Source organism: Lycium barbarum, chromosome 9 (assembly GCF_019175385.1).
Source record: "Lycium barbarum isolate Lr01 chromosome 9, ASM1917538v2, whole genome shotgun sequence".
Lineage (NCBI taxonomy): Eukaryota > Viridiplantae > Streptophyta > Magnoliopsida > Solanales > Solanaceae > Lycium > Lycium barbarum.
The window spans coordinates 124757672-124785086 of NC_083345.1; the positions used below are offsets into that span (position 1 = coordinate 124757672).

General features: G+C 34.0%; 4 protein-coding genes and 2 non-coding genes across 6 annotated transcripts; 1 reads left to right on the forward strand and 5 right to left on the reverse strand.

Annotated features, from left to right (window-relative positions):
- Nucleotides 1–2580: 2580 nt before the first annotated feature.
- Nucleotides 2581–13847, reverse strand: LOC132609884 (uncharacterized). The gene is made up of 14 exons (XM_060324078.1): nt 13179–13847; nt 10659–11475; nt 9898–10009; nt 9698–9821; nt 9512–9610; nt 8739–9029; nt 8207–8314; nt 6929–7000; nt 6754–6840; nt 6223–6294; nt 6055–6144; nt 5318–5425; nt 4770–4838; nt 2581–3098 (listed from the first exon to the last, which is right to left on the reverse strand). The coding sequence occupies exons 1-14, from the start codon at nt 13683–13685 to the stop codon at nt 3024–3026; spliced, it is 2631 nt and encodes an 876-aa protein (XP_060180061.1). The 5' UTR covers nt 13686–13847; the 3' UTR covers nt 2581–3023.
- Nucleotides 13848–14370: 523 nt separating this feature from the next.
- LOC132608764 (LIM domain-containing protein WLIM2b-like) lies at nt 14371–17986 on the reverse strand. Its single transcript, XM_060322500.1, has 5 exons — nt 17745–17986; nt 16660–16759; nt 16511–16530; nt 15893–15982; nt 14371–14834 (listed from the first exon to the last, which is right to left on the reverse strand). The coding sequence occupies exons 1-5, from the start codon at nt 17877–17879 to the stop codon at nt 14565–14567; spliced, it is 615 nt and encodes a 204-aa protein (XP_060178483.1). The 5' UTR covers nt 17880–17986; the 3' UTR covers nt 14371–14564.
- Nucleotides 17987–18581: 595 nt separating this feature from the next.
- On the reverse strand, nt 18582–18655 carry TRNAV-AAC (transfer RNA valine (anticodon AAC)). The gene has a single exon. It is a non-coding gene; the product is annotated as a tRNA-Val (tRNA).
- Nucleotides 18656–19127: 472 nt separating this feature from the next.
- On the forward strand, nt 19128–23043 carry LOC132609885 (F-box protein At5g07610-like). Its single transcript, XM_060324079.1, has 2 exons — nt 19128–19285; nt 21727–23043. The coding sequence occupies exon 2, from the start codon at nt 21741–21743 to the stop codon at nt 22833–22835; it is 1095 nt and encodes a 364-aa protein (XP_060180062.1). The 5' UTR covers nt 19128–19285; nt 21727–21740; the 3' UTR covers nt 22836–23043.
- A 2885-nt stretch (nt 23044–25928) lies between these two features.
- TRNAV-AAC (transfer RNA valine (anticodon AAC)) lies at nt 25929–26002 on the reverse strand. Its single transcript has one exon. It is a non-coding gene; the product is annotated as a tRNA-Val (tRNA).
- A 483-nt stretch (nt 26003–26485) lies between these two features.
- Nucleotides 26486–26842, reverse strand: LOC132612324 (nuclear transcription factor Y subunit C-2-like). Its single transcript, XM_060326614.1, has one exon. It carries the CDS (start codon nt 26840–26842, stop codon nt 26486–26488), a length of 357 nt encoding a protein of 118 aa, XP_060182597.1.
- Nucleotides 26843–27415: the final 573 nt, after the last annotated feature.

Genomic DNA, 27415 nt, shown 5'->3' on the forward strand with positions numbered 1-27415 from the left:
AAAGGTTTCACTTCCATTTTTATATTTTATACAATTCAAGTGAGTTGTTGATTAATCTTAACAGCTTTTTTACTTGCACCGTCACTTTTAAGGTTTAGGACCCAAAAGATCATATTTTTTCATACACTAAGGATTAAATTGATCATTTTTTCAAACATTAAAGACTTTTTCAGTTAGTTTCTCTCCTTTTTTTTTTTTTTTTGAGTTTTTTTCATTCTTTTCGTAACTCTAACAAAGTTTAGTAGTAAAAAGATGTGTTTGCATTCTTTTCTAATATTTGCCTAATATTATAAAGAATGAGAAGTGTAGTAATGTCAAATCTCAAAGATATTTTTTTGTAAAATTCAATTCACGAGATTGAAACAATATATATTTGATGACATAACTAAACACACACTCCTATAGTCTCCTATAAAAGGGCTTAATACCTAGATGGACCCTTAAACTTGACATGTTTTGTAAGATAGGCATATAAACTTATAAGGTGACCAGATAGACACTTAAACTTATTCAAAGTGTATTTTTCAAGTTTTTCAGTTGTTTTGAAAACAAAAACTATATTTTTCAAACACTCACAATTTTCATGGCCAAACAAGCCCTAAATATATCACAAAATATTTTTTTAAAAAAGCAAAAATAAGGCAAACGCATATACATGAGACTATAAATGTGCACTTAAACCAATAAATACTCGCTAATCGCAATTTTGCAGCTTTCAATTAACTCGGATTGTTTTTTTACACTTGAATAATTAAAAAACAATAACTTTAACCAATAAAAATCCTTAAAAAAAGAAATTTCAAATTAAGAAATTTCTAAGTTCAGTATTTCAAGTGTAAAAGAAATTTCAAATTAAGAAAACTGTAAAGCCGAGAAGAAAATCCTTAAAAAAAAGAAATTTCTTAATTTGAAATTTCTTTTTTTAAGGATTTTTATTGGTTAAAGATATTGTTTTTTAATTATTCAAGTGTAAAAAAAAAAACCGAGTTAATTGAAAGCTGCAAAATTACGATTAGCGAGTATTTATTGGTTTAAGTGCACATTTATAGTCTCATGTATATGCGTTTGCCTTATTTTTGCATTTTAAAAAAAATATTTTGTGATATATTTAGGGCTTGTTTGGCCATGAAAATTGTGAGTGTTTGAAAAATATAGTTTTTGTTTTCAAAACAACTGAAAAACTTGAAAAATACACTTTGAGTAAGTTTAAGTGTCTATCTGGTCGCCTTATAAGTTTATATGACTATCTTACAAAACATGCCAAATTTAAGGGTCCATCTGGGTATTAAGCCCCTATAAAAGCATAATGGAGCAAATCAACAAGAATAAACTTGCACGGCGCCTAATATCATAATCAAAACAAAATGTAGGTATTAATTAATGTTAGTCGATTTCTTTAATGAGCATATACTAAGAATGAAATGTGTTACATATAATATATATCTATTAAATAATTCAGTTTTCTTTAAAAAAAAAAAAAAACAGTAAAGTAATATAATGAACAGAGAATATGAAAGAAAAAGATCAAAAAATTGTATGAGTTTTGGTTCCATTTGATCCTCAATGTATAAGCATGATGAAAATAATCTTTAATGTATTACAAAAAGTGATCGATTTGGCCCTAAGCCATATAAATAAAGACAATTGTTACTTCGGTATCAAAATAAATTGGGGCCCTAAGTATCTTTCTTCGTATACAACCTATTTAGCTTAATCGAAGACATTATAGGCTTCCTTCTATACTCCATTGAATATATTCACCATAAAATTACAATTTTCCTCAAGTGTAACCTTGTATAGAAAGTTTTTCCCTAGCTCTTTTCAAGGGTTAAGGATTTTGATGTGGGCTTTGACGGATTGTACGATACAAGAAGGTACTTTTGTTTTGTAGTTTGATAGCTCAAATGCAGCGCACATGTCCGGTGACTCCGTTTATTTTTACAACAAAAATATGTGTTGTCTTTACTTATATGCATTGGGACCAAACTGATCATTTTTTAAAATATATTATGGACCATTTTCATTATGTCTATACATTAAGGATCAAATGGAATCAAAACCCATGCATTTAGGACCATTTTGGTCATTTTTTCGAGAAAATGAGTTTACCACCCAATAAGGGACCTTCCATATTCCCATCAGAAGCTCTTGGGGTTGTTTGGTTCAAAATTAGGATATTTCAAAATTATAACTTGGATAACTTACTTCATTTTCTATATCGGATAAATTATATCAAGATTTTGATATAAAAATAATAATCATTTTATTAATAAAATCTTTTATTTACCAAAAATATTAACATGAATACAGTGTGAGCTCGCTCACATTGCCGGTCCCAAGCCCGGATAAAGGAGGAGGGTTGCCGAGGGTCAATCGGAAACAGCCTCCCTACCCAGGTAGGGGTAAGGCTGCGTACATCTTACCCTCCCCAGACCCCACTATTGTGGGATTACACTGGGTAGTGACCAAGACCATTAACATGAATACAGTGTCATAACATGATAAATCCTCTTAAATATTGAATTCTTTGTGCCCTGGTGATTTAGGTATACCTGAATAAGGCAAAATAGATATACAAGATTCATATAACCGACTTCAACTTATTTGGAATCGAAGTGTAATTGATTGATCGCGTTGACGTGTACACATACAATATGTCATAGACCTTACATAAACTCCTAACTCATCAGAAAAGAGAAAAATATATATATTAACAAACAAAGAGAGAAGAAAAATAACCAAAAATATTTTGTTGATATAATCCACGGCATATCCAGGATCAAAAATGCAACATGAGAATGGCCAGAATTCATTATCAGCTCACCAGATTCTCGAAGACCTAAACGATAAATCGATAGCATTTGTGTTCGGAATAGGATACCACGTCGGTCATTTCTCTTCTTCGCATCTGCTGTTATAACTTCAACTTCTGCTAGTCCGGTTTCAAAGCTTTACCATCCGTTGGCTGCCTCCACAGAAAGATTGGTCACTTTCTTCTTATTATTGTTATTTGATTTGATAGGTTATTCAACTTTATCTGTACAAGATTGAATTGCAGATTTCATTTCCTCTTTACCCAATGATGTTTCCACTATCACCTGCACAAAACAATGCCCACTTAGCACCAATGAGTACAACAACAACAACATACCCAATGAATCCCACAATGTGGGGTCTGGGGAGGGTAGAGTGTACGCAGACCTTACCCCCCTACCTTAGGTAGGGAGGCTGTTTCCCTACATAGCACCAATGAGTATTGCCATAAAAAGGATTTACCTATTTATATACATCTCTGAGTAAATGGTACTTAGTACTGAAGTTACAAGTTGGTAAACATGTAATGACATGACAAAAAGACGTCTTCGGATGGACAAGTTATAGCCAGGTAGAGGTAAAACTTAACCTTGAGGTCATTACACACATTATAACCAGTGTTGTCAAAGGCGAAAAGCATAAAAAAGCTCTAAGGTCCGTAGGAGCTTTAAGCACAAAGTGCAAATAAAGCGTGGGCTTTAATGAAAGAAAGGCGAAAATGGAGAAAAATACAAATATGTATGTGTAGTCCAAGACTAATGACAAGCATGAATTACAAATATATGAGCAAAGAAATTGAAAAAACAATTACGGTAAAGTGAACTATCAATTGTTTATTGTTGCCCATGCAGGATAACACTCACTAGCAAGGAAAAGTATGCCTTAGAGCCTTGACGACGACACTGGAACACCCGCTAAGTGAGGGGAAGCGCTCAAGATGTTTTGCGCATTGTTTCAAGCTTAAGCGATCTTTAAGTGTGCCTTTGACACCACTGGTTATAACTAGCATTAAGTAGACCGAGTTTCCAACATTGCAAAGATCTCACATCGATGGTGGCATTTGTGTGGACCTTCTAAATCGGTGTCCAAAATCTATCATCCAAAACATAATTTTACGCTCTTAAGTATCACGTTGAGAATGTGAACCTCCTGCTCCCAAATAATTAACAAGAAAAACCAACATGACAAGGAAAGAAAAAAAAAGGTTTTTCTCTCTTCTTTTTCCAGGATTTAATGACACATCAACCGCAACCAACATCACCAAGAATCTGTACTTTAAATTCACTGATAAGCTCTTGACAATCCAGCTCGATTACAGCCCTATATAACCTCTTATACCCATAGTCTTTCAAAGAGAAAATGATACTTGTTTTCCTTCTTTCTTTCTCGCTTCTCTCTTTTCTTTCTTCATAATTCTTCGACATCAATGGTCTCCAACTACGCCTAATTACAGTTTTTTTTATTTTTTAATCGTGGTGTCCAGACAAGCTTGCGTGCACCTCGACTAGATCCATGGAGTACCTACTACCTCCCACTTCAGGTATCGAGTAACTCTGTCCACCAAGCCTAGGACAGATGGGAAGAAATCACCCCATGTTTTTGCTTCCGCTAGGATTTGAACCCGAGACCTCATGATTCTCAACCTTCATTGACCACCGGACCACATGCTCGGGTGTAAAATTATAGAATTTCATTCTCAGGAAAGGGTGATAAGTTATCCAAGAAATTTGTCAGACTACAACATGTCAAGCATTTTACACTTCCAGACATCAAAGAAACTTCAACTAAATACTCGATGGATATGAACAGGAGAACTAAATGTTTTAATCATGATTTCACGACACATCTTTAAGAACTGCAACTTTACCCTTCTTTTGCAGAAAAAGAATTGATAGATAAAATTATGATTTATGACGCAACATTAAGGCAAAATAAGGAGAACTTTGAAATTTTACCTCTTGTACTCTATTTCCTGACCGAGCAAGTAACTTGTATTGATTCTCAAACATGGATGCCATATAAACCTGATAGAAAATCAATGATTAAAATCTTCCAAAACAATAAAGCCAGCAATGCACAGTTAAATTCACTATCTCTTACATGCTTTGAGTGAACCAATCAAAAACCTAATACATTTGCTGTAAGTATTGCGCCTAAAAACGTGCCAAGCCTAATACATTTGCTGTAAGTATTGCGCCTAAAAACATGTCATAAACTGGTACTCCCTCCGTCCCAATTTATGTAACACTCTTTCACTCCCAAAAAGAGTAACACATTTCTATATTTAGCAACAATTTAACTTTAAACTTCCCATTTTACCCCCTAATGAGATGATTTAAGCCTTATTTTGGACCACAAGTTTCAAAAGTTTTCCTTTCATTTTTAAACCCCATGCCCACTCATAACAACTTCACGTAAATTGGGATGGAGGGAGTACTATATATGAATGAAAGCTACGTTAAAGCAAATAGTTATATTGCTTATGTCTTATGTAAGGTGTTACCTGAAATGTTGGAGCCAAACCAGGGCTCAAGAAGTACCGCCCTTTTGACACAGAGGAGATACCTTCGACTTGCTGTAATTCTTTGATAAGTGATTCCACGTCGGGCCACTGTCCAACATTAAATTAAAATTCTACCATCAGCTATAGACAAATGCAAATGTATATTACAATCTAAGATCAGATTCAGCAATGATTTCATGATAATTTTAAAAATTATGGGTTCATTCTACTTGTTGCATTTTCAATAGATTTTTACACATAAATTTATACACCGCGTTAAAAGTACTGTGTTTAGATGAACCCGGTAACGAAAGGCTACATCCGCCACTGCTAACAAGTACTTGTACTGTACACAACTCCAACTCCAACTCATCATGAATCTTAATAATATCCAAGAGGACAAGATGTTTATTGAAGAGAAAAACTATATAGCTTGTCAAACCATTTTTTTAAATTGAAACTCATCTTCAAAAATTATTTCAAAAAATCAATCCAGTCGTATGACCAAACACTGTTTTGAATTTTTTATTTGAAAAAAAGCAAAAATATATATATGGCCAAACAGGCCATAAGTGTTCTTTTAACTGAAATCGAGGACAACGATGACGTATTGATCTAAGGTGTCTTTGGTAAATTGAATGAAGTTCAAAAGGAATAATACTGTTCAATCACAAGGGTGAGAACATAAAACACAAAAAAAAAAAAAAAAAAGAAGGAGAGAGAGAGAGAACATAAACCTCAGTATCTTGATCTGCTGGTTGGAGTTTTCCGCTCAAATTATCATGATCGCCAACAACAGCCTCCAACGCCTCCATCATGGGATCTGGCTGCAAAAGGTACATAAAAACGCACAGGTCAATCTCAATCTTACCTAATAATATCAGGAAAGAAAACAGACAGATTACCGTTATTTCCTTCAACGACAAAAAGATGCGCTCAAGTGAAAAGTCTAACTGGTGAACTTTTGCCTCCACAATCTACAAGGAAAAATTTCCAAAAAAAAAAAAAGAGAGTAAGATATCTTTAAAATAGTTAGTTCTGACATTATCAGAGAACATATGATGCGCTTAACCTCCAATACTCCGAGCCAGCATGGATCTTTCACAACTCAAAACACTATACTTATCTATAATCATCCGCTAAATTTCATTTCACTTTTACATCAGAAGATATGAATTACTCCTCTGTACCATTTCATGTGATGTACTTTCGTTTTTGGTCTGTTCCAAAAAGAATGATACCTTTCTATATTTAGAAAAAAATTAACTTGAAACTTCCCATTTTACCCTTAATGAGATGATTTATCGCCACACAAATTTCAAAAGCTCCTTTTCTTTCTTAAATTCCGTGCCTAGTCAAAGTGCATCACATAAATCGGGACGGAGGAAGTACAAAATTTGTTATGTATAGTTACTGTCTTATTGAGAAGAAACTACCTGGCCAATTTTAAAATATGACACAGGGTCTAGAGTGGCATCCCATGAGACTTCTGTCTGGTGAATTAGGGCAGGTACTCCTTCAACCTATATTAAATATTGCAAATTTAAGATGTAATCAATAGTTAGCTGGAGTTATCTGTCATGAGAAGCTCATGCTACATCACTGTTATACCTCAACAAATATACCGAAGTAGGTAATTTTTTGTATGCAACATTTTACCACATCCCCGACTTGAAGTTTTGCCTGCAATGCAAATTACACAAGCTCAGTGACTTCACTATGGGAGCAAGATCCAGATTAACTAACACTGAGAGATAGCATACAGTTACTATCTAAAATACATAGGAAATATTTGCATATTCCCAAAACCAACATACTAGAGCTATTGAGAATTGCCCTTTTTTCTTCCTTCATTTTGTGGGAGGAAGGGAGCGGGTTCTCAACGACTAACTTTATTTCAAAAGTGGAAGAAGTCAATATTGCGTATTCAACATATATTGACAGAGGAAGTCTCCATAACTTGTTGCATGAAAGTTTCACAGGACTACAAGAAATGCATACAAACTACAAAGTATACCGATAAAGTGCCTAAATCTATACACAATACGAGCTTTTTCTGTTCCTGATTAAGAGCCACATGTACATTAAAGCAGAGACTAAAGAGCAAGGAAGGGCGCTTGAAACTGGAAACATAGATTTCAGACAGCTGCATTAGGAGATCCAATGGATGGCACAGATATTATATTTTCCAGAATTTTCTTCAAACTGCTAGACTTCAGCATAATTTACAAACTACCTCTAGATTTTTTTTTTGACAATTACAAACTACCTCTAGATTGAAAGTTCCATAAGTTAGAGAAAACCGATTACTCAACAAATTAATAGTGAACTACAGTGGATTTGTTTTTGATAACCATGGTGTCTGGGCGAGCTTACGTGCATCTCGACTAATTCCGTGGGGCACCTGCTACTGTCCATCAACACAGGAACCAGGCAACTCTATCCACCAGGGCTTAGACAGAAGAAAGAAATCACCTAGTGTTTGTGCCTTTGCTGGGAATTGAACCTGAGACCTCATAGCTCTCAACCCACATCATTGACCACTAGGCCACACCCTTGGGTGCTCCCTCTATTATCTTATTAAAAGCGATACCAAGCTTATTTCCTTCTACAAGTGTGCCTATCTATTTTCAGGATTTTCTCTTCTGAACAATATAGAACGAGGAGAAATATAGAACAATATAAAACGAGGAGAAATAAAGAACAATATAGAACAAGGAGAAAGAAGTTAGGTTGGATATCTTGAAGTCAGTCGTAATATTCATGACCAGTTAACATAGAAAACCGAATACCACATTCCATAGAAGCTTGGGTTATTTGTGAGATGGCCAGTTTGATAAAAATTACGCAAAAAAAAATTGCAAGCTTTAGACAATGTAATGTTCTTACCATAAGGCTTCTCTTCTTCTCGACCAATTCTTCCTTTTCTTTTGGCTTTATCGAGAATATTAGCCTTCTGGAATTTCTGTCAGCCAACACCACACTTACTCTGATCCTCTACATGACAAGGATCACAAATTATGTTCTTTCTCAGAGTTCTAAGATTGAGATTAATAGCCTGTTTGGCCAAGCTTCTCCAAGGTCAAAAGTGCTTATATTCAAAGTTGAGGCTTTTGGTTGAATTTTTCGGAGAAGAAAAAGTGTTTTTGAGTAGAAGCAGAAGCTGTTTTTGAGAAGCTAAAAAAGATAGTTTCTCCCCAAAAGTACTTTTTGTATAGCACTTTTGAGAAAATACACTTAGAATCACTTTTTAAAAAGTAGGCCAAGCATTAATTGCTGCTCAAAAGTGTTTTCCAAATTGATTAGCCAAACACAAACTGCTTCTCACCAAAAGTACTTTTTTGAAAAAAAAACACTTATCAAAATAAGTTGAGTTTAAAAGCTTGGCCAAATAGGCTATAAATAGCGAAGCCCTCCTCACCTGACCAACAAACGATGATAAGAACTTGAGTTTCTCTTGGTCATAAATCCTAAGAAGATCTTCAAGTTTCATGTCTGGTGAGATCTCCTGATCGCCATTTTTAGCAACTTGTGGCTCTATTCCCGCCTCAGGAGAAGCTGCCTTGCCAAAACCATCAATGATACCCAAACCTTGCTTGTACAGGGATGGATCTAAGCCTTTTTGCCTCAACCAAGATTCAAAGGCTAAGAATTTCCACCTGGCTGCTAGATTGCGGTATGGCAAAAATCCTATCAAGGAACCAAAAGATACCTGTAAAAAGACGTAAAAAGAGTTTCCGTTAGAAATAAGTTAAGAGCAGATGCACCTTCAACATCAACTACACCTCAGTCAGCAATATGAATCCTCATTTCTTCATTTAAGCTCATATCATATCATCATCATACTAAATAAAATAAAAGTGAAAAATAAGTTAAAAAGTATATACTCCCTCCGTCCTAATTTAGCGACACTCTTTCCTTTTTAGCCAGTCCCAAAAAGAATGAAATCTTCTCATAGTTAGTAACAATTTAACTTCAAACTTCCCATTTTACCCTTAATGAAATGATTTATAGCCACAGAAATTTCTGTGACTTAATTTAGACCACAAGTTTCAAAAGTCTTCCTTTCTTAAACTATGTGCCCAGTCAAACACCTTCACATAAATTGGAACGGAGGGAGTATAATAATAATATTAATAATAATAATAATAATAATGAAGTAATATGATGAGTCGGGGTAGTAAGTAGACTTACAACAAAGCCTCTGGTGCTACAGCTGACTAGTTCCACTTCGTCTCTTCCTCCGCTCTTAACAAGCTCCTCAGCTCTTACCCAGTCATTATCTTCGTGTTCCTACAAGGTTGCAGCACTCAGTTTCATCAATACATTCTTCCTAGTTTTAAGGAACGAACACAGAAAGAAGGAAAAAATTTAATCTACCTTAATGGGTGATTTTGCCAGAAAGTTTTCAATCTCTGACACATTTTCCATGTAGCCCTCAGATTTGACAGGACGCATATCCTCTTGACTAACATTTGATGTTGTCTTTTTAGGTTGGTCTAATCTATAGTAGCACAAGTTATTAATCAAGAAAAATATAACAGCAAAATATGTAAGGGCAAAACAATGTCTGCAAGTACCTTTTCGGTTTTCCAAGAAGAGCAGCATCTAAAGATTCCGTGGGTCCAGTCTCGGACGGTTTATTGGAATCAGAACTTCTTTCGGCACGCTGTGTATCAGTCTGCTGGAATCCTTGAAAAACAATCAAGTACACTGACTAAGATGCTAAATTACCAACAAAATTATAAAAATTGTCCCTTATATTTGGTAGTAGGTTCAAAAATAGTCCCCTCAGTATAGGTTCAAAAATAGTCCCCTAAGTATCACTTGAGCAGTTTTGGTCCTTTCAGTTTGCCAAAAGTGAACATTTTTGGTTTCCGTCAGATATTTACGGAACTCTGATTGTTAAGTTTAATCGGAACTATGAAAATGAAAAAATATTTATCAGGAACTCACATTTGGAAGTACATATCTTGTTAATTTTGGTCAATTTCAAGAATCTGCTGCAACTTTTGTGGTGCAATTTCTGTTATTTTTGGTGTAGTTTTTTATGTTGCTGTTTCTGAAATTTTGACGGAAATTTCTGGTTTTTTTGGTTAAAAAAAAACTCCACAGCTCTGGTTAAATTCAACAATCAAAGTTTGGTAAATATTTGACGGAGACCGCAGTACTCACATTTGGAAATCTTAAAGGACCAAAACTGCTCAGTTGATACTTAAGGGACTATTTTGAACTACTCTCAAACATAAGGGACCATTTTTGTCGTAAGGGGCCATTTTTGTCGTTTTCTCTTAAATTACCACTTCAGATTACTATCTGTCAAGAAACAGAATCCTGTTACCTGTCCCAGAGCCTTGTTCCTCAAGAGGATTGTTTCTGCTAGGTTGTAACGGTTCACCAAGTTTATTCTCTGCCATACTTTGCTCAGAAGAAGAGTTAGCACCATTCAAAGTACTTTCATCCAAAGCACTAATATGCTGATCCTCGGCAGATTCTTGATTTAGATCTACCTTCAGGTTTAAATTATTAAACTCTGGCTTATTCAAAAGCAAGCTGTTTTTGGATTCACTAGCATCTACAGTGTCATCACTAGCTACGGGTAAGACATTGCTTGATTCTCCATTCTTTTCACTATCATCGGAGTTGATACTCATCAGCTCCGGCTTCTTTAACAATGTAACATCACTAGACTTATCACTTGATTGTCCATTCTTTTCACTATCGTCAGAGCTGATCCTCATCGGTTCCGGCTTCTTCAACAACGTTACATCACTAAACTTCTCGGGTTTCAGTTCTTTGCCCATTTTCAGAGTCAAGTTTGGCTTAATTTTGTATTTTGCTGATTCATACTCCTCCTCCGAATACAAACTCGGTTTACGCAATATAACATTTGGAACACTACTTTTCCTACTTACTTGAGGTCTTGAAATTGGTTGGCTTTGTTTATCACCCTCGGTCTTTATCGGTTTATCATCAACCTCGAACTTAACACCCTTCTTTGGCACAGGGCGAACCAAATTTAATCCATTTGATGAATTGAGAGATTTCTTTTCCTTGGACGCATCAAATGGAACCTCGGCAATTTCACCCTTCTTCTTGCCAAATGACTCTTCAACTTCAAGATAAGATGTCTCCGGGTTTGTTTTCCTACTAATTATCTATGAAATCAAGAATCACAATCAGATATAGACAGATATATACAGCATGAAACCAACACACCACATTCAGCAGTTCTGCAAGAACACACAGGAAACAATCTAAGTAGGTGTTTGGCCATAGATTCCAAATATTTTTCACCTTATTTGGAATTTACTAAGCTGGAGTTGTGTTTGGTTATACTTTTTGCAATGGAGAGAAGAGAGCACCTTATTTGAAATTTATGGAGATGGAAATGGAGTTGGAAAACAGGTTTGGAGCACTTTTCAAACTTGAAATCCACTCCAAGTTGGATTTGGAAATTTATAAACAAACACTGATTTTGAAATAAAGTGAAACATTATTCCGGAAAAAAACTGTATAATTCTCATGGCCAAACGGCTCCTAAGAGTTCCGTTCAAATTGTTAACTACCACAAGTTTTCCGTTCTCCTCTTCCAAGTGCAAATATAACTCGATGCAATTAGCAAATAAGAACATAAAATAGTAAAGCAGGGATATTTAACTTTGTCATGAAGGACTGAAATTTTAAAGCTTAAGTTACAGATAAGGTCAATACTAAGAAACTGACAATATGTTAGCAGATATCAAATTACGATATATGATTGTACAATTCCGGATGCAGGATAAGTTCTTTTTTTGCTATAATAACCCTCATTGTGCTGGTAACCAAAGCTAAGTTTAAAACTTTGGAAGGGATAAAACTCTCCATTCTCACCAGACGGACAGGAAAATCACTCAACTCCTCAAATTTGTATTGCACTGATTCAGAAAGTCTCTTAACTATCTATACTATCAACTGTGTCTCAATCCTAAACTAGTTTTTGGGTCGGCTATATGAATCCCACAACTCAAATTTGAATTGCGTTGATTCGAAAAGACTCTTAAATATCCATACTATCAACTATGTCTCGATCCCAAACTAGCTTTTGGATCGGCTATATGAATACTACAACTCAAATTTGAATAGCATTGACTGGACAAGTCTCTTAACTATCTATACTATCAACTACGTCTCAACTCAAGATGCAGGATTAGTTCTCTTTTCCTCTGGAACACCTCGTTGTGTTGGTAAACAAATCAAATTTTAAAACTTTATTATCAACACACAAGTAGAAAAGCCACTCGACTCCTCAAACTTTGAATTGCATTCATTCAAAAAATCTCTTAGCTACATATACTACCAACTATATCTCAATTAGACTAGTTTTTGGGTCAGCTTTATGAATCTTAATACTTCCTCCTGTCCCGTTTATGTGATACCATATCCTTATTAGTTCGTTACAAAACGAATGACACATCCTATATTCAGAAACTATAATCAGAAGCTTTTATAGCCACAACACAAATGACACTGCATGTTTAATACCACAAGTGTCAAAAGTCTTATAACCACATAGTATCACATAAATTGAAATGGAAGGAGTACCAAATTTCTTAGCTAAGCAAAGAAAAACTTAAAAAACAATAAAGAACGGCACATTCTATATTCGGAAACAATATAATGAGAAGCGTTTATAGCCACACAAATGATATGACATGTTATTACTTATTAGCCACACAATGTCACATAAATTGGAACGGCGGGAGTACCTATTTTCTTAACTAAGCAAAGAAAAATTAGAGAACATAATTTGCTGAAATGAATAAGGAAAATAAAAAGAACAATGAACATGTTAGTGCAAGTTTAAAGGAGAAAAATAAACCTTAGCTAAGGTCAATTTTGGGTCTTCACCAATCAATCTACCAAACTTAAGTTCCATTTGGTCCCATTGGTCAAGCTTGTTACTACTACTACTACTATCATCTTTAGTAGCAAAAACAACAAATTTCTTTGTCTTTCTGGTGGAAAAAACAGTTCTTGAAAAAACCCCACTTGTTATTGACCTTGAATTATCATCTTTAGCAGAAAAAACACCATTTTTTTGGGATTTTTTGGAGGAAAAATGAGTTCTTGAAAACACCCCACTTGTTATTGAGCTTGAATTATCATCTTTACAAGCAAAAACACCAGTTTTTTTGGAGGAAAAATGAGTTCTTGTCAAGAACTCATTTGTTATTGAGCTTGAATTATCATGTTTATCAGAAAAGACAACAACTTTATTGGATTTTTTTGATAAAGAAAGGGATTTTGAGGTTCTTGAATGGTGTAAAGATGAAACTGACAAGAAGGGGTTGGTTGTTAAGGTTTGGTCTAGGCTAAGGTTGTTCATTCTTGAAAAAACAAAGTGAATTTCATCAGACAATTTTGAATATTATTGAAGATTATATATGGGTCTAAAATCCCAATTTAAAGGAACAAGGATTGTGAGCCTAGTGAAGAGTAGCAATAGAGATTTTGCCTTTGGTTTATCCTCTTGTTTTGAGTTAATTTTTGTATTGAGAGAGTGAGAGTTTTCAATTAGTGGCATAGGGGGAAGGGGTGTCACGTGATTGGCACGTGAAGCAATACTGTGTGATTTTATCTAATAAGGGTCAAGACATAAGTTTTATCCTGCTTGCAAGAGTAGCGTGAGGCGAGCTGTTTTATCTAATGAGGGTCAAGACATAAGTTCAATCCTGCTTGCACGCGTAACGTGAGAATAAAGAAGACAATGGGATGGATGGAAACAAGTTATGAACGAGTTAAAGACTATATATGCAAGACGAGATGGGGCGACAGAACTTGTAGGCAGGCTGAGAATGGAGAACGAGCGAATCAGTATTTTACTACCAATCACAAGTTTCATATTGGATGCAGTATTCATATGGAAAGTTATGATTAAAGAGTTCAGAGTTCTTTATAAATCACAATCTACTTTAGAGATTTCTATGGAAACCTTTTTCAAATACAATATCAGTATGTGACGCGAATTTAATTAATCGTGCCAACGAATTTTGAAACCAAAATAAAATATGAAGACAACAATGTGTTTCTTATTAAAACAAAATTGTGGAGAAAAGCATTACAAACATATGGTGCCTCAATAGGCTTTACAAAATTTTCAAATGAATGAAACAAATAATTAAGAAAACCAATTAACATGTCTCTCATCAAGATGATTGATTAGTCTCATTAACAATAATTAAATCAATTAACTATTGCATTATGACTAATCTTGAGTTTCTTGAGTCTCTTCAGCAGGCTGTGGCTCATCAACAGTAGTAGTTGAAACATCTTGTTCATCAGTTGATCCACTATTTTTTTTATTTGTAGTTGTTGTGAGATGATTATAGGAACCTTTTTCTTTGAACAATTGAGAGAAATGAGGCTTGCAATAGAGAAGTCCATCTAATGCTGCATATGATGAAGTTGTAAGTTTGCATCCACCATGAGCACATCTGAAGCAAGACTGATGGTAAAATTCTCCATCTACTGTCACCTGTTTTTTTTCAATCACATAATATAGATTAAAGTATCTAATTATATGTTATACAGATGAAAAAAAAAAAAGAACTGCTCGATACCTTTGGGTGATCTAGTTTACAAAATAGAAGACAAATGTATAACTTTTATATATTTTAGTATACTATACATATAATATACATATACTATGTGTATAATATACAAATGTCATACGTATAATATACATATCCATGTATAAGTTTTGTATATTTAGGCTACTGTCGGTAACTAAGTTTGGCCGAAGAGACATAAACGAAAGTATCCCATGGGCTAATGCGCACACAGAGACAGATCAATTTGATCTTTATTAGTTCGAGTTCAGAATTCTACCTCAAGACCACTTAATTTGTTGGGTTCAAAATCTATTTTATTTTATATTAATTTAGTGGATTATTTAACATATTGTAAGGATTTGAGTCAAGCTATTGGATTCGTATGAACCCATAGCTAATGCAGGAGGTCCGCCCAGCATACATGTACACATAGGGAAGAAACGCCTTGTATGGAGTGTTTTCTCCCTTTTAATGAGCTTTATGAAGGGTAAATCAGAATTAACAGGGTCAGCGGATACAAAATACCAAATGGTTAAACAAACTCAAAAAAAGAAAGAATCTTATATTTCAATATTCTTTGTAGAATCTTATATCTCAATATTCTTTGTACGCATGTAACATTTTTTTTTTTCCAAATACTACTTAGTGTGTCTGATCATACAATAACCATGTGGAAAAGAAGAAAGAGAGCTCTTTATCAGTATTCTAGCTGGGAAAATAAAAGCATTATTTGGAAAATCTTTGTTTCCATCTGTCTTGCGCGGGACAGTACTTCATCCTCCCAAACGGAACATATCTTATAAAAACATATAAATTGGGTGGGTTCAGATTAAACGATTTGATTACGAGTCATCTCTACTTGTTAAAACTGAATTAATTCTATAACATAACAAATTAAAATTTCTTTTATTTTTTGGTTTAATCATCTGATATCCGAAATTCATATGTCTAGTTAATCCGAAAACTCGATAAAATTATTTACCTTTTCCAATGGGTACACAGTTTTCTTGCATGCTGCACATTTTTCTTGAGTGCCCGAAAATAGAGAGGATAGCTTGCTCGGGCATCTGTTCTGTAATCACAATGATATTAAAAAAAAAAGTCAAATTTCTGATATATACAATCAGTAACAAATAAATACATGGAGCGAATATAGTGAAAAGATTAATGTTGACATTGTTAGAACAATTATATATCATATCTCCTCATAATTAATAAAATAAAAGAACATTCAAAAGTATACAAATAAACTACAATATATATTATGCATGGATGGATTGCTTATTAGAATTAAAACTGTTATGACAACATCATTAACTTTATACTCTCGACATTTCAGTTTATATGACTAATTTTCTAACACAGTGGCATATTTCTATAGTTAGAAACTATTAACTTTTATAGCCACACAAATATTATAACATGTTTAAGACTATAAGTTTCACAAGTTTTAAACAACACAAATATTCCGACATTTAAGACCACAAATTTCAAAATTCTTTATTTTTCTTAAATTCTGCGCAAATCTAAATTATGTCATATAAATTGGAATGACAAGAGTAATTAAAAAGTCTCACTAAAGTTGACATGAGATACATACCAGATCATTGTTCCTCCCGACTGCACATTGATATAAGAAAAAAATAATTAGGCTATGAAAATAATAAAAATAAATTTAGGCTAATTAGGCATATAATTAAAAACGTATATAGATGTATTAAAATTCAGAAGAAAAAAAAAAAAACTAACGTGACGAAGACTTCAAGGCTCCACTTCCTTTCTCCTTGAGGAGTTGTTCAAAATGTGGCTTGCAAAATAAAGTTCCATCGAGGCTAGAGTAGTTGCTCAACTATATATAATTCAAAGGAAAAATCAACAAAAACACATTAATTAGAAGCTTCAAGTTGATATGATAATTTCCATACAAAATTAATAATTTGTTTTATGTGTTTTTTTTTTCATTTGTATCTATCCATTTGATAATAATTCTGCTTGTGCGAGCTTTGCTCACATTACCCGTCTCAAGTAGGGACATAGGTTGGATAGGAGACAAGGGGATTCAAAAAAATTGTGTAAGAAATGTAAAGGTGGAGTTGAATAAGGACAATTCGGGGCACGAAGCATCTTGTGATCACAAAGGGTCCGAGGAAGGGTCATGCCCTAAGAAGTGTTCTGTAGGTGGCCTATCCTAACACAAGAGTCATTAATTCCACGGTTCAAATGCGTGATCTACAAATTTCACAAAGACAACTTTACTATTTCCCCTTGTCCCCTTGAAGCAGGAGTCGTTGTAACTCATATGCTGGAAGGTTTCCATATATACATAAAACATATCTATGCACTCTATATTTTCTGTACAAGGGATTAACGTTGGGCGAACGTGGATAGTAGTCACTATCTCAAATAAAGGAGGATTGTTGAAGTAGGTTGATAACCAGCGTAAAATTCATCCATTTATGATGAATTTTCAAAGTGCATAACCATTATATCTATTTATTAATAATATACATTACAATAATATTTAAGGACTGATAAGCAACAAATTATCAAATAATCATGTTAGTTACGAATTATTTGGCTATAAATAGCAGCTAATCTCGTAGCTAATTTTTATTTGTTCCGTGAATAGCTGGGGCAATATATATGTGATGATATGTTTGTACATGGAATACAACCAGAGCGGAAGATAATGGAAAGGAGACAAGGTCCTAACTAAGCATAACACAAACTACCATCCCATTTATCATATCAGTCGAATCGATCAGATTCGTTATAAACGAGCCTTCGAAAAATTCATGAAATAGTGAAGAAGTAAAAATATTATAAAATCTTACAGCAAGTCTTCCATTGCAATGGCTACATCTGAAACAAGTATTATGATAATTAACACCACCTGCAGAAATCACCTCTGCAGCATACACAGCTTTATCACATGCCTTGCATTTTGTTTGGGTTCCAAAACTTGACATTTTGTTAATTTTTTATTTTTTTTATTTTTCAATTTGGGAATTGAGATTTGAGATCATTTACAATATATGAATGAATCTCTATCCCCAAAGTTATAATGAAAAAAAAAAGCTCATGATTTAACTTATGATGAACAAGTAGTTGATTTATTCTTCATTTTAGTGGCTAGGAACGAATTTCCTGAATGAATGGATAGGCCAAAATTTGCCTAACATTAAGGACATGCACTGAAATATATTAAAGTGGTTAAATCAGTTGGGACAAAGAAAGTGAAGATGGAAAAAAGAGAGAACGTTTTGAATAAATTGTGAATATGAAAAATAAAACAATTATATAAGTCGATTTTATATCATCGGATACAATGCCGTTTATGTTGGACCAAAAAATATTCAAATTATAAAAAAAAATAACCAACGGACAACTTTAAAATCGAATCAAACCAACCGATAAGCAACAACATTCAACAGAAACAACACAGTACATTAGCACCATTCAAGCTCGAGATTTTGCTCAAGGGTAGAAGTATAATTTTTCATAAAGCTTATCGAGTTATATATGATACGGATAAAATCGGACAAACTGGGTCCTAAACAAATAACCCGAGAGTCATTAATATGATATCAATAATATTTTTTTCTCGGCTCGGGTTATCGGCTTCGCTTATCTGCCAAAACAAAAAGAAGAAAACAAGAGATAAAAAGAAATGGCTTCGCCCGGACTCGAACCGGAGACCTTCAGTGTGTTAGACTGACGTGATAACCAACTACACCACGAAACCTGCTATATTCTATAAGTCCTCAGTTTTATTAAGATGGACTAGTACAACCTTAAACTAACCTACCCTCAGAGAATTGGAGCAGACTTATTTTTTTAAAACTACTAATCCGTTTCAAATTAAGGGTTTTAGTTTGACTGAGCACAAGATTTAAGGAATACAAAAAGACTTTTGAATCTTATGATCATAAATTAAAGATGTGTGTCATTTGAATCTTGTGATTTTAAACTTGTAATATAAGATGTTTGAATCGACAACTTACTAAATATAAAAAAAGAGATACTCTTTTGAGACATTATCAAAAGGAAATTAAGATACTTAAATTGAGACGAAGAGAGTACATATGTAATTTTTTACATAATGAACAAGCTAAATAGTTTTTTTTTTTTTTTTTTAAATATGTCAGCGGAAAGGTTATATTTGGCCCATTTGTGTTTTTGAACAAGGCTAGTTCAGTAATTTTGATGTTTCATTTTGGTGCAATTGCAACTTTGTCATTAGACTTACCTGTACGTTTTTGTTCTTCGCTTATATTCCACACTTCCTTTTCTCTCTGCTTTTTGCCCTTTGCATATCATCACTTCAGTATTTCTCAACTTTATTTCCAATTTGTCTCTGGGGTCTGTTAATTTGGTGAGTTTTCATTAAAAATTTGTCACTTTTGAATTTTTGTACTATTGTGTTGTGAAATAATTCTTAGGGTGTGTTTAGTTTTTAATCTACAGTTTATTTCTTTGATTCTTGCTACTATATGTTGTTTCTTGTACTTCAATTATCTTATTTATCTGTGATAGCTACTGTTTTTTTTCCAGACTGCTTTATCATGGCTTTTTCACTTTCGTTAGTTTATTTTCATATTGCTTTGAACTGCTCGTGCTTATCTTGATATTTTTTTCGTCATGCTTTCTCTTGAGCTGAGGATCTTTCGGAAATAGTCTCCTTATCTTCTGAGGTAAGTAAGGTCTGCGTACACTTTACCCTCCCTAGACCCCACATTGTGGGGTCTCACTGGGTATGTTGTTGTTGTTTCTAGTATTTGGTAAGTACGCAATAAAATATTATCTCAAAAGTATTTTTATGTAATCTAGTAAAATACTATGGGGTTGGGATTGGGGGAGTGAGGGTTCAGAAGTGGCGAGGGTGGGGGTTGGGGTTGGGGCGTTGCGTGGGTGGGGAGGAGACAATAAACTTAGAATGTCACTATAGAACTTATTTTCCCTACTTCTATTAGGGAAGTCATTTTTCTCATTTTTGAGGAACTTACTTTCCTAAGGAAAATGTTTTCCAAAACATTTTGACCGGCCAAACATGAGAAAATTAAAAAATATTTTCTTCCATACCAAACACACTCTTAATATATGGGTTTTGGCTCATTAGTCCTAATGTATAAACATGATGAAAAGGGTCCTTAAGTAAAGAAAATAGCTATTTTTAATGTCAAAATAAAATGAGGCCCTGGACATCTTCCTAGATACACAACCTAACCAAGCCTAATCAAAGACATTCTGGGGTTCCTTCCATACTAGATTGAATATATTCTCCATAAAATTGCTATTTTCTTCGAGCTCTACTTGTGCATCAAAAGTTTTCCCGGGGGTCTTTCAAGTTAGGGTTAAGAATTTTCATGTGGGTTCTGAAATCGGATTGAACGATACAAGTGGTACCTTTGTTTTGTAGTTTATTAGCTCACGTGAAGTGCACATGTCAAGGGTCTCCGTTGCTTTTATTTTGTCAACAAAAATAGCTGTTGTTACTTGTATTGTTTCCTTTTCAAAATTTCAACATTTTGGTTCCTTTTTTTCTTATGTTTGGGTAGTTTCTTGATGAATTTGTACATGCAAGTAGGGGTTTCAAATGAGCGGGTTGGGCTGAATTCGGGTGGGTCAAAATGGGCTGAGTCAATAAATGACCTGCCAAAAGTTACTTCAGTTGAAATGGGCTGGGCTAAAACGCACTAAAAAGCGGGTCATAACCTAACCTGCCCAGTTCACTAAATTTTAATTTCTTTGTTTGTTCTTTTATAATTTTTAGTACCTAATATAACTATTTTTTTCCTTCTTATAATGACTATACTTATAACATATCAAATTAAGAAAATGTATTTTGAGAATATATTAAATTATTTCGATTTTCGCATATGTCAATTTGGACTACATATCAGCTTAACTATTAGATGGACTGAAAGGGTTGGGTCGAAATGGGCGGGTCAATGACCAGCTCAAACTTGAGCAGTTGAGTGGGTTGAGCAGATCATGTTTTTATGTGCTAATTTTGCTACCATGTATATTTTTTTCTTATTCGGGTATGAGTGTTTGTAGATATATATATATATATATATATATATATATATATAGGTCCATATTTAGTGTGTATACATGCTTTTGATTTTGATTGAGTAGAGGGTGAACGAGTTCTTTGTAGGAGAGTGGTGAGGTAGAATTGATACTCAAGAAAGTATTCCAATTTGATGAGATTCGGAAACGAGGGTTCATTTAAAATAAATAAATTAAAGAATTAAATTTTCTTTAGCATTGGATGTAAGAAAAAACTCGACTGCCAAAGCAGCACTTAGCACTCCAATTATTAGAAATAGACTAGTAAGAGACTCAAATGTCACCTAAAACTTTGTGGGAGGAGTTTTGATAGACATACACCCCGTCAAAACCACTAAAATCATAACATGAAAATCTTAAGGCTTTTACAGTAAAGTCAAATATATGATATTCGAGAAGAACGGGGAAGCAAGGGAGGGGAATGAATCCGGTCTTGGGTATAAAGGTGTGCCTTAAGGCAGCGAGGGACGAAAGGATAGAATGATTCTATGTATGCGCGAGCTGAAATATAGTTAGTTTCATTAAAGCCATTTTGTCACTTGGTTACCAACTTCCAATTGAAGTGCCACCGACAACTTTCGTGTAGTTTGTGATTGGTTGTAACTGCTATGATTTTCTCTAGAATAAATCTTTCACTTAATGGATCTTCTTGTTCCTCAAACCAGAACACCAAATTGTATTATTCATTTTCTCTTCTCTGTGTTGTTGTTTATATATTAAAGTATCTGCTAAATTTGAAAGGAATATCACTTGCTATGGCTTCATCCGAACATTGCAAAAGTGCTGAAGCAGTTGAAAGAAGTGATGATCTTGTAGTCAAGATTCTACTGCTCCTCCCAGCAAGACCTCTGTTCAGGTTCAAATTAGTTTCTAAACGGTGGCAATCTCTAATCTCTAATCCTTATTTTTCGTCCCTCTGGAGGCCTCAAACTTTCCCGAGTGCACTCATTGCCCGGAATTTGTCTTGGTCGTTCGGGAACAACTGTGACAACTTCTCTTACATTCCACTCAAAGATGCAGCAGCACTCGAGGATTCTCCTCATGGACTCTTGGATTTTTTAAAAGGCGACTCTTTCACTTACACGGTTGAAATCATGAGTTCCTGTGGTGGTTTACTTTTCTGTTGCTGTTATAAACCATGGATCAGAGAGTACTATGTGTGTAACCCGACTACCAAGAAATTCACCCTTCTTCCAAGTCCAGATAGGCATTACTCGCGAGACTTGTGTTTGGCTTTTGACCCTTCAAAATCCCCTCACTACAAGATTCTCAATGTTGGATTTCATTACAATGAGATGTACTCTTCTGAGACAAACTCCTGGAGGCAATTACGAGATCCGTTTCCAAGACAAATTCTATTCCATTTGAGAGAAGACGAAGACACGGGAGTTTTCTTCAACGGAGCAATCTTTTGGGTGTTAGCCCGTAGCTTTTGCTATTTTGATATGGATAAGGAGATTCTTCACTCTGATTATCCGATGCCAGAAATGGATATTACGTTTACAGATTACTGGTTTGGATGTGTCGATGAGCGTTTGTATCTAGTTGGCCATTCGGACAGGGGATGGATGCCTGGTTTTGACATGTTTGAATTGGGAAATGACTATTCATGGAGCCTAAAGTATCACGTTGATCCAGTACTGGAAGTTCAGAGTAGCATTCTTTCGGTTATGACAAGGGAAGGGAATGATCAGGAACTATTTATGGCTGTCTACGTACCTTACCAAGTTAAGTTTATCAACTTAAAAGATAATACTTGCAACATGGTCTTGCCATTACATGCTTCTGTTGGCCTTGCATTTGCAAGTAGAGTTTATCATTTGATTGAGAATCCATTCTTGGCTATCTAACTTTTAGGATATATGGTGTAGTACTCTTTGTAGTAGCGGTCTTTACATATCGTATAAACAATCGAAAGAAAAATCTCTATCTGATAGGGCTAGGTACAGTCTCAAGGTTGTCATAGTATGTTACATTTAGTATTATCATCAGACCCTCTATAACGACATTTCACTATAATGATCAAATTTTCTTTGGAACCGTTCTTTCATTATGTTATATTACATGTTTACTATAAAAGCATTTCGCTATAGCGCCCAAAAACAATCTGGACAAACGACGATGTTATACCGAGGTTTGCCTGGTCAGGCCTCCTCTCTATAACAGTCATCCTTTATAGCATCATTTTACTGTAACTGTTAAGTTTTCTCCGTAACCAATTTTCATTTTATGTTATAAATAGGGATAAGGCATCATTACCCCCCTCACCTAGTAGCGTTTTTGCTACGACACACCTTACCTAATTTTTGGTCCTATCACTCCCCTAAACTATTTAAAACCGTAATATTTTACCCCCTAAACGCTGATGCCCACTCTCATATGGGAGAGTGACATACACTCTCGTTGCCACATGTGCATTTATTTATTTTCTTTTTTTTAAAAAAAAAATCCAGCTTACGTGTCAATTTTTAAGAATAAAAAAATAAAAAATTGTTTTTTCTTTTAAAAAATTTATTTTTAAAACCCGTTTTAAAAATAAAATAAAAAAAGCTGAAAACGCGAATTAAAAAACTGAATTTTCTTTAAAAAAATAAATTTAAAACCCTTTTTTTTTAAAAAAAATGAAAATTTGTTTTTTTTTTTAAAACCCATATGTTTTTAAAAAAAATAAAAATAAAACAAAATTGAAAACATGAATTTTTTTTAAAATATGGAAAAATGGATTTGTTAAAAATACGGAAAGCTTGATTATTTTTTTTAAAATGTTTTAAAAGATCTTGATTTTCATGATTTCATTTTCTTAGGACACTTTTATTTTTCAAATAAAATCCGGAAAAAGTGTTTTTTCTTGTCAAAATTTGAAAAAAACTGATTTTTTATAAAATTTTGAAAAAATTAATTATTTTTTTAAAATGTGGAAAACTAGATTTATATTCATATTTTAAGAAAATACAGATTTTTAAGAAAAAAATTAAGTTTTCCCGTTTTTTATGTTTCTCACTCTCTCAAGGAGAGTGAAACACACTCTCCTTGCCACGTCAGCGTTTAGGGGGTAAAATATTACGGTTTTAAATAGTTTAGGGGGGTGATAGGACCAAAAATTAGGTAAGGTGTGTCGTAGCAAAAACGCTACTAGGTGGGGGGGGGGGGGGGGGGGTAATGATGCCTTATCCCTTGTAAATATGTTCTCTATAACAACATTTTGCTATAGCAGTCAAAAGTATCCGGATAAACGACATTGTTATAGAGAGGTTTGACTTTGGATATAGAATTATGCTACCATATTTAGAAGCTCTTTTATGATCCTGTTTTCTTAGAGTGGAACTTCACATATATTAGTAGTATAGTTTTTTTATGTTTTATCTTTCATCCTTTTTGTGCCTTAATGAAAGGCCACCTTATTATATACCAACAGCTTATTCCTAATCAATTAGAAATTAGCACTTTATGGTTAAAAGTCTTTTTTTTTTGTCCTTCCACATTTCTTCTTATACTGAGGGGAACAGTATTAACTTTGACTGAGTCAGTCAGATTATTTTCCATGAGATGGATATCAATTTTTTATGACCGTGTTGTCTGGGCCCGCACCTCGAGTAATTCACGGGGTATCTGCTACCTCCCGCCAATACAAGTTGATATAATGGAACAAAATTAATCTGTGTTTAAGTGAACAACATTTTCCGCAAATAAGGTCTCTAAACTCGCCGAGAGCAACTGAAAAGAAATGCTGAGTGTTTATCCAAATACTGAATCTGCAACATCTCAGCTACAAGTATATAATTACTTGGCAGTATCAACATTCCTATGCTAAGAATGCTAGCATAGAACAAAAGATTTATAAATGAACCATTTTTATGTAACAGTATATATGATTTGCACATAGCATATCCCCCTTTGTAGATGATACATTTACAATGTTAACGTCACAAACAGTAGATCCTGTTACATCAGATTATAAGATTAAATGTGATTCCCGTGCTTCTAGTAAACCAAACATGGATATCGCGCAATATAATGAGTTTGAAAGTTGGTTTTGCAATTGTTATTGACAAACAAGGGTCTCAAAGTGTTGCAAGGCTTGAAAAAATCAAATGAATGTATGTTTATTTGCCTATTCTTTTTTCTTCTGGTTTTTTGGGGGTAAGTCCTTTCTGTTAGTAAAAAGTTGTTGAAGTTTCAATCTTGGTTGGTCATATATCGCCTTTTATGGAGTGGTAAGTTTGGAAATTTGCTGGACTTCTGTGAACCATTGTCACTTCTTCTTGTAGTGCTTCATTAACATAGAAGTTAATATTTTGGTGATAATGTTTACTTATCTATAGGACTTTGTCATATATATGAAGTATCTCATTTGAAACAAATTAATGAGCAACCAATTAATTCCAACAAGACGTTTTCATTTCTTTTCTTAGTGATATGGCATGTATTGCTTCTGCATATGTTTCCAATAACACAGCCAATTCAATTCCATTCGTATGCACTGTGCCAAGTAAAAACACATCTATTTTATATCCAGTAATAGGTGCAATATCCAAGTTAATAAATTGACTTCCCTATCATGTTCATACTACCGAGGGTTGTGGTGGGATGGATAAGATATCCTTAAACTAAAGGTCTCAAATTCGACCATTGGGAATGAAAACAATCATAATAGAGAATGCTTCCCTTTAATAGGCCTTATAAGACCTGAATCTGGATTAGTTTGGACACTCTAAAGCGGGATCGCTAGCTATACGGGACAATCTTTCTTAATTTGTTTCATGTTGTCAAAAGAAATTACCTCAATTTTGAAAAGAATAAAATTATATAAAAAGATGATGGCTAGAGTGGGAAGTACATAAAAGGTACAATAAGAAGTCATAAAAAAAATAAAAGATGAATGCTCACAGTTATCTGCCAAACAAAAAATAGAAAAGAAAAAAAGAGATTAAAACAAAAAGAAATGGCTTCGCCCGGACTCGAACCGGAGACCTTCAGTGTGTTAGACTGACGTGATAACCAACTACACCACGAAACCCACTTGCTATTATTTGCATCCGATCATAAAATATAGATTTCATTCCAATTTGCTTGCCATCATTCCCCTTTGATCAAGTTTAAAAAAGAAATAGAGCCTTCTAAAAACATGTGATATTAAACATGCCTTAATATTTGTATGCTATAATACCTTTAACACTTGTAATCTTAAACATGTCATAACATGTGTGCCGCTATAAAAGCGGCGACACAAATAAGAAAATAGTATCACATAAAACGAAACAGGGGCAGTACAAGATTTGTTAATTAATTGGACATTCATATGAACTCAAATTTCTTAAATAAATGTAGCTTATAGTTATGTTGCTCGGACTTTCCTAAAATGTTGTTGTGCTTGTGTCTAATATTCCTTCAAATTAAAATGCACTAACTTAAATCATCTGACATGCACTTATCAGCAATTTTTGAAGAGTTCTAGCAACATAAATCTTTAGAAGGCTAATTTTCGTTGTCCCCTAAAACTCTATGTTTCCATTATAACTTGATGAGAGTCCTCCTTCAACTCACAATTATTATCATGAGTAACCAAATTAACGAGAAAATCAAAAACATCAGTGGCTATAACAGCAGATGCAACATCTTCTTTATGAAGTGTACTTCTTCTTTTTTCATGCATATTGGTCATATTAATCCATGCCCCCTTTGTGAGCTCTTCAATGAATAATTCACATGCCTTTGAAAAAACAATGGGAGCTTCACCAGATATCATCTTCACATCATCACTTGATTTCTTCATTATTTTCTTGATTCTTGCTAGTGGCAATGAGTGTGGACCTGTTTTTCTTGAAAGAATTCTTGAATATGCCCCTGCTTGCCTCATTTTTTTTATTGAACTTTGTGACTTTTTTGTACTTTTTTTTTTTTTGGATAATTATAGGAGTGAACTTAGAGTTTTGTATGAAAAATGAGAAACAAGTTTATGATTTGTTGAATTATTTCAAGAGGGATATTTGCATGAATATATATAGATATATGGAGTGGAGTATAAGTGCAAAAAGTCGTATAGGCCGGCTGGTTTGGCCGGCTAGAGAGTATATTTAGAGACTGTTTCACAAAATCAATTCTTATTCAATATTTGGATGTTCCTTGTATATAATTTGATAAATTTTTTGTTTAAATTTCAATTTCATTTTTGTCATAAGGGGTGCCATCTAGGGACGTGCATTCGGTTTTTTGGTTTTTGTTTTTTTTGGGGATTTGTTATTAGAGGCGAAGGTAGCATGAGAAGTACGAGTTCGGCAAAATTTAGTATAATTTTTGTTCAATTCTATATATTTTTTGAGAAATCCACTGAATATTGACATATAATAAACTTCAGAATCCATAAATTTCAATTTTTGGATCCGCCTCTAATTGTTATGAAATATACTTGTCCTTCTTGGTTATGTAAGAG